General features: G+C 52.3%; 1 protein-coding gene across 1 annotated transcript; it reads left to right on the top strand.

Annotated features, from left to right (window-relative positions):
* The first annotated feature begins 338 nt into the window (after positions 1–338).
* Positions 339–9,035, top strand: Nxnl2 (nucleoredoxin like 2). The gene is made up of 2 exons (XM_026407391.2): positions 339–640; positions 8,846–9,035. Exons 1-2 carry the CDS (start codon positions 339–341, stop codon positions 9,012–9,014), a joined length of 471 nt encoding a protein of 156 aa, XP_026263176.1. The 3' UTR covers positions 9,015–9,035.
* The last annotated feature ends 464 nt before the right edge of the window (positions 9,036–9,499 follow it).

A 9,499-nucleotide genomic window follows, 5' to 3' on the forward strand; every position in this document is an offset into this window, starting at 1 on the left:
GCTTCGCTCCAGCCGCCGAGGCAGCTGCCACTGGGGTCGCCGGTGGGTGTGAATCCCCCTCCCCCTGCGCCACGTCCACTGCTGCAGCCAGAAGCGAGGCCAGAGGTGGGGCTGGGGTTCGGTCGGCGCCTTGGGTCCTGGAGTCCCTGGGGCGTGTCTGTGCCTCCCGGGAGCCGGCCGTGCGGAGAGAGGCGGAGCGCAGCCGCCGCTCCCACCCACCTGCCCGCTAGTGACGGTCCGCCGGCGGGTGTTCTCCGTCTGCAGTGACCCTTCATCCGCCCCGCCAAAGTTCTCGGCTCGCAGGTGTCCCCCGTCCGCCAGTGACCGCCGGCCGCACCATGGTGGACGTGCTGGGCGGGCGGCGCCTGGTGACCCGCGAGGGCGCGCTGGTGGAGGCCGAGGCGGCGCTGCAGAACAAGGTGGTGGCTCTGTACTTTGCGGCGGGCCGCTGCGCTCCCAGCCGCGACTTCACGCCGCTGCTCGGCGACTTCTACTCAGCTCTGGTGGGCGCGGCGCGGCAGCCGGCGCCTTTCGAGGTCGTGTTCGTGTCGGCGGACGGCAGCGCGCAGGAGATGCTGGACTTCATGCGCCAGCAGCACGGCGCCTGGCTGGCGCTGCCCTTCCACGACCCCTACCGGCAGTGAGTGCGGGCCCTGGGGCTGGGGCCGCCGCCGTCGCCCGGGTCCCCGCTGGCCACCTCTCCGGCACCCGGTGGCTTTTCCAGACGCCCCTTTTCTCCCTCCCTCCCCGCCTTCCTGTCCAGGTCCCGGTTCAGGTAAATCACACTGAAGTCTGTTTCAGCTTCCCCAGATTCAAAAACGCGGTGCACTCGCGGATTCTGGGGCTGGGGGCTCTGAGTTTCTCTGGAGGAGCTCCAGCTGGTGCGGACGCTTGCGGGGGTGGGGGGGAGGTGTCCATTCATTCCTCCCCGCCAGTGGAGGACCACAGCCTGGGTCTGGGGGCAGGTGGGTGTGACCCGGGAGGTCCAAACGGTGACCGGTGCCCGCAGAGCAGCAGTTGTGGGTGTGGGAAGCGGGGAACCAGGGTTGGAGGAGCCCGGGTGCTGGTGAAGGAATCTCAAAAGGTGTTGGATTCATTACTGTAAATTTCGTGGCTGTGAATGTTGGAAGAATCTGGAGGAGGCAGATGTTGGAAGCGACAATCTGCTCTCCTAAGGGACCTGCCCCCTCCCCCACGCCCTTGTTGAGATCCTCTCCTCTGTGCTGGATGTTTGAGTTTGTGAAGGAACTGGACGCTTCACAAGCAGAGATGACCAGAGCCGGCCACCCGTGCTCAGAGTGGCTCCCCTGCCTGCAGCTGGAGCTCACAGGCTCTGACTAGATCAGCAGGGGCACTGGAGAGGAGTAGGGAGTCAGGGGATTGGGGAGGTGCAGATGGCAGGGCACTGACCGTCCTGCCTGTGTGGTCTCCTGTGATGTGAGAGTCTAGATGGAGGTTTAAATCACACAGGTCACAGAGCACATGGCTCTAACCCTCCTCCTTCCTAGTACGGATGTGAATATTTCCCTGTGGCTCGAAACTGTCCCCTTGGGTTACTCATTCATTTGTGAAGTTACCCCCTAACTTACTTACTCTGAGATGATATTCTTTCTGGAAAAACGGAAGTCAACTTCGGGGAGTCCGGGGAGAGGTGTACTCAACTAGAGGAAGTCTGATTATTCTCCCAAATCCTCGCTCTTTGGTGATTCCCCATGAAGCGGAGGATCCAGGCAGGAAGCCAGCCTTGGAGGTGGGTGAGGACTCATCTTGATGACAGTGTCTCCATGATGGCTGATTAACCTCCCACGGAGATTCATTAGAGAATCTCTTCAAGCAGCTCGTCTGATGGGACTTCCCTCCTGCCCCAGCTGTACACTTTTGAAAGGACACAGTTGTTTGGAGGGTGAGATGGTGAGGGTGTTAGTCATCAGGCAGAGAGCTCAGGCCCCGTAGAGCACTGCTCTGGTGTCACCCAGGGGGAAGGTTGGGAGTCTTACTGCCGAGCTGAAGGACACCCTTAGTGCAGTGCCTGGTCCATTAAAAGGCCCCTGGAAGTGGTCTGGTTACGGACCAGCACTCTGGTCCATGTCATTTACAACATGTCACCGAGGCACAGAGTTCTCCAGGGTCTGGGGGCCCTCTTTCTGCCCTGACTCAGTTCCTCTCCTAGAAGGTGATGAATGCTTCACCCAGGGGCACCCAGATGGGCTCCGGAGGGGCAGCACTTTTGAGGCCATGCAACATTATCTGACTCCTGGTCACTGATCAGAGCCTGTTGCTCTAGCTGCAGACAGATGAGCCACCTTGAGTAAGGGTGACCCCAAGCTCTGGTCATCTCTGCCTGGTCTGCCCTCCTGCTCAGAGGGGTTTTTCTTTCTGTGAACTTAGCATTTTGTCCCCACCCCCGACCCTGGCATAGCCATGCATTCATTGACTGTGAAGCCAAGTAAACATTCTGTGGGCATTGTTGGAGCCATGCCCTAAATTCTGCTGATCCCAACCTGGACTTATGAAACCCGGTCATGAGCCATATGGAAAGAGCCACCTCCAAGAAAAACTTAAAAATGCACAAAGCATCCAAGAGGTATTGGGAGAAATTGTTAATGTGTGCAGTAGGCAGTGCCCGTGGTTGGTACCCTTGAGAGGAGGCCAGGACACTGATGTCACAAGCTCCACTTGGTAGATGAGGGGGGAGTAGCCCTTGTCCTGCTTTTCCCAAGGGCCTGAGCTCATCACCATGTCCACTCAATTCCTGAGAATTCCTCAAGAAGATAGAGGAGAAGAAAACTTGAGGCTTCTAAGGAAATCACTGTGGGGCACCCTTGGGGTTACCCTTTGGTGTGATTGGTTCTAGACATCGTCTCCCCTCTTACAGCTGCAGGTGCACCTATAGGGAGGGGAGAAAATGCCTAGAACCCCGACATTTTCCCTGAGGTTACATATGCAGTCCAGAGAAGTAGCTGTTTATTGCTAGTATTGGGGGGCGTGGAGTTCTGGGCCCATTTCCTTGCCCATGTGCCCATTTCCCTGGCCAGTGCTAAGGCAGGTGGCTGAGAGGAAGGCACCAGGGACAGATGCCATTGCTCCCTGGAGGCATTTCCTCAGGATGAGGTTCCATCCCACCTCACCCTCTTCCTTTCTTTGTGACTAAGTTTATGGGTCAAACTCAAGGAAAAAGGAGTAAGTTTACATTCACCAGCAGGGATTCCTGCTGCAGGCTGCCATCCACCAGACACTTGATCTGTGGGGATTTTATAATGATCCGATCGTCTCATGACAAGATTCATTCTGCTCGGCCTCTGGAACTAGAATGGGAGCGGACCCCACCGGGGTCTGGAGGGAGCCCAGCCTCTGGCCCCTGCCTCCCAGGCTGGCTCTCGGGCACCTCACCTTGCAGGCTAAGCTTCTCTGATGGAAAAATCACACTGGCCAGGGCTTCCTGTCTTGGGTGGAGAGTGGCTGGGGTAGAGCCATGGGGGGAGTTAGTGCCTGTGCAGCCTGGTTTTGATTCTGTCACCAGCCCTTGCCTCCCTCCAGCCCTGTGTGCAGTCCTGGTCCTCTAGACTCAGGGCATCCATTGAGTCCTCCTCTCCGGAAGCCTTCTCCAGGTGTCCTGAATTCAGACACTGGACTGTTAACAGTGTCCGCTGATTGCTGTCCTCCATCTAAATGGCTCTTCGTTCAAAGATAGTTCTGGCCCAGCAGGAGCTTCCTCCAGCCCTCGGGGTTTCCTGATTTCCGTTGCCTGCAGCGGGACCAAGCCAGACCTGGTTCAGTGCTTGGTACCCACAGGGTGCACGTCTGATGGGTGTTTGAAACAAGTGAGCAAAAGAGGGTGCTCTGGAGAGATTCGCCCGGCAACAGTCTGCTGCCGGCCAAGATGGAAAGAAACGTCAGTCAGGTGTCGCCATGGCAACCAGAAGCACGTAGGTCAGGGACAAGGATGTGGCTGGGTTAGGTGCAGGAGGGACAGACGTTGCAGCAGCACTGAGGACCAGGACAAGTGGGGCTCTGGGATTTGCCCAGATGGTTGAAAATCCCCCTGAGTTATGTCTGCGGTGCTTTCCTGTGCCAAGCCCTTCTGTTCTCTGTGGACACAGCGCAGCGCCCGAGGGATGGAGATGACTTCAGGGGAAAGTGGCTGTTTGCTTCTCCTCTTTGGTTCCGAGGTTCTGTTTGTTTCCAGGGAGAGGCTGCCAGGGTGAGGATTCGAAGTGAGGCAAGACGCCTTAGGCTCCTTGTTCCTCAAAGCTAGCTACGTCCCTTTGATTGCGCCAGAACTTGGTTTAGTGTTGCAGGTGATTCAAATAACAGTGCTTAAGTAAAAAAGTTATGGGCTGACATAAATGAAACTCAGAGGCAGGAGCTAGTCTTTCAGGAGGCCGGAGGCCGCTGAGGATCCAGCTTCATGGGTTGCCTTCTACCATGTCTTCTTTGAGCTCAGGCTACAAGCAGTGGCTGCCTGGCAATTTGAGTTTCTCCTCATGGTGGCAGAAGGACTGCCGTGTCTCAGACGACCTCCTCACACTTTCCTCTTTCTCAGCACACAGGCAGATGTTCTATGGAGCCTTACTTATTCTTTGTCCACTAGTTACTCATTTCTGTACCAGTTGTTGGGACCAAGGGACATGTTCACTGAGCAGTCGGCCCAGCTGGAGTTGGAGTTAGATCCTCCCCATGCAATGTGGGAAGTGTTTATTGAGTAGTTATGGTGTGGGGAACCCCATTTATTGTTCAGCTGTTCACATATTATTCATTTAATCTTCACAACAACCCTAGGAGGCAGGTTCAGTTATTCCCCTGGTGCAGATGAAGAATCTCAGGCACAGGGAGGCTAATTAGCTTGCCTCAGCCGCACAGCTGGTCCATGCCAGAAAGCAGAGGGAGGAGGTCAGGATGCCCAGTAGCGAACTCTAGGCCACGACTACGTACACTGTCAAGGGCACTGTCCTCAGCACCTTACCACCTCTTCCCCCCTCCACTCTGGTGGAGAGGATGCAGAAGGTTCTGGGAGAGACCAGCAGGGCTGGCAGCCCAGAGCACACCCAGGTGAGCCACCAGGGCTATTCAAACCCCGATGCTAGCCCCTCAGGGTCACAGAGACTGAAGTTGTCATGGGCCCCTGGGTCTTCCTGAGGCTCTGCCCCGGGACCCCACTGAGAAAAGCAGGTCATGCTGTTGGTAACCCAGGAACCAGTCAGGAACGCAGGTGCTGGGTCACCCTTCAGTGGGCTCGGGGGTCTGCAGGGAAGATGCTGCTCCCCCTAACTGACTGATTCCCCCACCAAAAGCTTGCTGCGTACTCCTGGCTAAGGTCCCAAGTTCCTGGGGTCCCAGCTCTGCCAGGTCTGGCTGAGGCCAGACCTCAGTCCCTTTCTGAAACTTGGTGGACTCTGCCCTGCCCAGTCCTGCTACCCAAAGTACAGGTACTAAGAAAACCCATTTGCCAAAACTACCATCTTGCTGTAGTTTTTATGCAAAAAAAGTATAAAAAAGCTTTTTGGATTGTTTCTCTTCATTTTTTAAAAAATTTCATACCTTTGAGAAAAGTGGGTTCCTTAGACTTCAAGTTTCAGGCATCACAGAGAATTCTTAAAACACTGGGGAGGGTCATGCCCCCTGCCACATCTCTCCTGCCCACAGCATGTTCTGGGATCTCTGCAGGCCCCATTATTCTGAGGTTTCTGGGTTTCAGTTTGACAGGCTGTTTCTGACCTGCAGTTTGACATGAATCTGCATCTGCTCTGTGTCTGTGGCTTTCGTGTCTCATCTTTGCAAACGCAGTTTTAGCACAGTGTCCTCTACAGGCAGTGGCTGGCTGGCAAATTGAGTTTTTCCTCATGGTGGCAGAATGACTGCCATGTCTCACACTACCTCCTCACACTTTCCTCTTTCTCAGCCTACAGGCCAATGTTCCACAGAGTTGACATGTTTCTTCCTCCCACCTTTGCTGTTTCTTCCTTCTGTGAGTCAGTTGATGGACATTACAGGGGAGGGCTCCTAGAGAGACTGGGGTGAAGGCTGTGTGAATTGTTTCTTTGGGACACCACCCCAGGACAGGCCAGGACCCTGTTGTCAGTACCCCCACGAGGAGGGTTAAGTCCGTGCTGGGCCCATGTGCGAGCCGACCTGCCCGACTCCTGACCTTCTTAGGTATTCTCCTTTTCTCTGGCTCAGTCTCAGTAAAGATTCGTTTCACATTTTAGAATTTCCAAAGAATCAAGTGGGGTTTTATTGCTTAACACCCCCTCCCAGTTAATCTATTCAAGTGGATTAATGCACTTCTTAGGTTAAACCCCATATTGACTTTCATGGGTTCATTTCTTTTTTCGGTTATTTCTGTTATTTCACTTATTTCTCGTTTTGCCTTTTTTTTTTTCTGTTTTCTTTGCATTTCCTCCATCGTTATTCAGCTTCTTGAGTTTAAATACATTACTCATCGATATGTGAGCTTTGCATTTTTCATTTGAGTTTTGCTGTGTTACCCAGACTGCTCTTATACTCATGGGCTCAAGTGATCCCCCTGCCTCAGACTCCCAAGTACCTGGGACTCCAGGCTGTATGAGTTTTGGATAAGTGTATCTAAGGTACAGCTTCCTAAGTGTGTTTGCTTGTGTATACAGTTTGCATTTGTATAGTTGTACCTTGGTATCCAGGGTGAATTGGTTACAGAAACTCCCAAAGGTACTAAAATCCAACGATGCTCAGATTCGTTGTATAAAATGTTGTAGTAGCATGGTATTTGTGTTTAGTCAGCTTCTTTGTACTGTGACCAAAGGACCTGACAAGAGCAATGTGGAGAAGGAACAGTTTATTGGGGGCTCACGGTTTCAGAGGTCTCAATGCACAGAGAACCACTTCAGGGCTCTGGGCCCAAGGTGAGGCAGAACATGGTGGCAGAAGGGTGTGGAGGAAGAGAGCAGCTCAGGACTTGGCCATCAGGAAGCAGAGAGAGCTCTGCTCACCAGGGACAAAATATAACCCCCCCCAAGTCTCGCTACCTCCTCTAGCCACACCCCACCTGCTCACAGTCACCACCCAGTTAATCCATTCAGGTGGGTTACTGCACTGATTGGGTCAAACCTCTTATAACCCAATCGTTTCACCTCTAAATTGTTTTTCACTCTCTCACACATGAGGTTTTGAGGGGGACACTTTGCATATAACCTACACACATCCTCCAGTAGATTTTAAATCATCTTTAGATTACTTACAAAACCTAATACAAGGTCAATGCTCTGTAAATAGTTGTTATATTGTTTAGAAAATACTAAGGACAAGAAAAACAGTATGTACATGTTCAACACAGATGTGATTTTTTTTTAGGAATATTTTCAATTCAAGTCTGGCTCAACCCATAGATGAGAAGCCTTTGGATACTGTTATAAATGTTTTTTAATCTAAATGGCTATTTCACATACAATATATAGTTAGTTTTTAATTTTTTTTTTTTTTTTTTTGGTAACAGGATTGAACAGGGGCAATTAGCCGCTGAGCCACATCCCTAGCCCCTTTTTAAATATTTTCGTTAGAAAGAGGTCTCACTGAGTTGCTAAGTGCCTTGCTAAGTTGCTGAGGCTGGCTTTGAACTTGAGATCCTCCTGCCTCAGCCTCCTGAGCTGCTGGGATCACATGTGCGGGCCACGGCCCCCGTTTATGGTTAGTTTTCAAACTCCTTCTTAATCGTGATTGCTTACTGGTTTTCAAGTCCATTACACGATCGTCCGATTCATCGATGTTTTGAAATTTGTTGAGACCACTTTTGTGGCTGAGAATACAGTTGGTTCCCAGGTTCACAGGTGTTTGAAAACAATGTGTACCCTCTCTTGGAGTGTGAGGGATGTGTATTTTTTTATGCTTGAATGAAGGTTGACCTTTGACCTGGTCCTGGAGGGTCCTGGCAGCCTTGTTAGAAGTGTCCACTGGGAGGCTTGGTGATAGGAAGGTCAGTTGCGCCTTGGCTTCCTCTCAGCCTCCTGACCCCGGGGGCTGCAGATGAAGGAAATCCCATTACTGTTGGCCTGACTGGAGAACAGGGGTGGGATCCCCTGCCCGCCCCCTGTCTTGAGGGAGGTAATCCCTGTGAAGGATGAGGGGACCCCTGCAGAATTAGGGAGGCTGATGCTTCTTTCCCTAAATGAACACAAATAATGTTGTACAAAGGCCTCTCACAGGGCTGGAGGTGATGGTGAAGGGGAGTGAGAAATGTTCCGTCCACCACCAAATCAGCTGATGCATCACTGAATTTGTAAGGTGTAGAGTCCGACAGGCTTCGGATGTCCTTGGAACTCGACGGATTTTATCTTACCCTGATGTGTACCTGATATTTTCCTTCTCTTGAGAGAAGAATAGAAAACGCTGCTGGGTTTACTTGTGCATTTTGAACTGTCCCATGCTGTAGCCACCAGCCACCTGTAGCTGCTTCCATTTCAATGAACAGGGCCGGGGCAAAGCTCAGTGGTCTGGTGCTTGCCTAGGATGGAGCCAGGCTCTGGGTTCAGTCCCCAGTACTGGGTGTGGGGGAGGGGGACAGCTAAATTTAGCAGTGAATCCAAACGAGAAGTTCTGCTCTTCCCTCTGACTTGCCACCCTTCTGCCTACACGGCTGGTGGCCACTGTGTTGGGCTGCACAGATCCAGAACAGTTCTGCAAATGGGTGGTTCTCCAGGTCTGGACTGGCTTAGAAATGTCACAACCAGTAGAAAAGTTACTTGCCAGCCCAGCAGGGGGTCTCATTGGCCGCGGGCTGTCCTGCCGGCCAGTCCCCTGGGTGGGGCCCTTCCTTCCCATGTCGGTGCAGGAGGGCAGAAGTGCTAACCTCTGCTAACCCTGTTCTCTCCTGCAGCGAGCTGAAGAGGAGGTATGACATCACGGCCATCCCCAGGCTGGTGATCCTGAAACCCAACGGGGAGGTGATCACCAGCAAAGGGCGGAAGCAGATCCGGGAGCGGGGGCTGGCCTGCTTCCAGAACTGGGTGGAGGCAGCCGAGGTCTTCCAGAACTTCTCAGGCTGAACTGGGAGAAGGGACAGAGCCCGGACGGGGCGGCTCCTTCAGTGCAGACCCCCGAGGGGAAAGAGGAGCCCATTTTTTCTTCTTTCTCTCTAAGCAGCATCTGATTTTATTTCAGAGCAGAAGTGCTAAGCCGTGGCAGAAAGTAAATGTTGCTCAGGAAAAAAAAAAAAAAAAAACAAGCAAAAATACCTCGTGCTCCTTTTGGATCCTGTAGCTACGTGACAGTTATTTTTATTCTTTGCCTAGCTTTGGAAATCTATGCAGACATTTTATTTGTACAAGTCTCTTCAGGTAAAATGATCAGTTTATGGATGAATTTTTTCTGGCCGTCTATCATTGTGATGATGTGTGTTATATGGTTTCACAACTCTATTTATTATTAAACACAAGTTTGCATACAATATGGTTTCTTGTTTTATTTTTGGCAGTCCTGGGGATCGAACTTGTCTAACACCCATGTTAGATCTAAGTTCTCTACCACTGAG

This window comes from Urocitellus parryii, chromosome 13, assembly GCF_045843805.1.
Source record: "Urocitellus parryii isolate mUroPar1 chromosome 13, mUroPar1.hap1, whole genome shotgun sequence".
NCBI classification, from domain to species: Eukaryota; Metazoa; Chordata; class Mammalia; order Rodentia; family Sciuridae; genus Urocitellus; species Urocitellus parryii.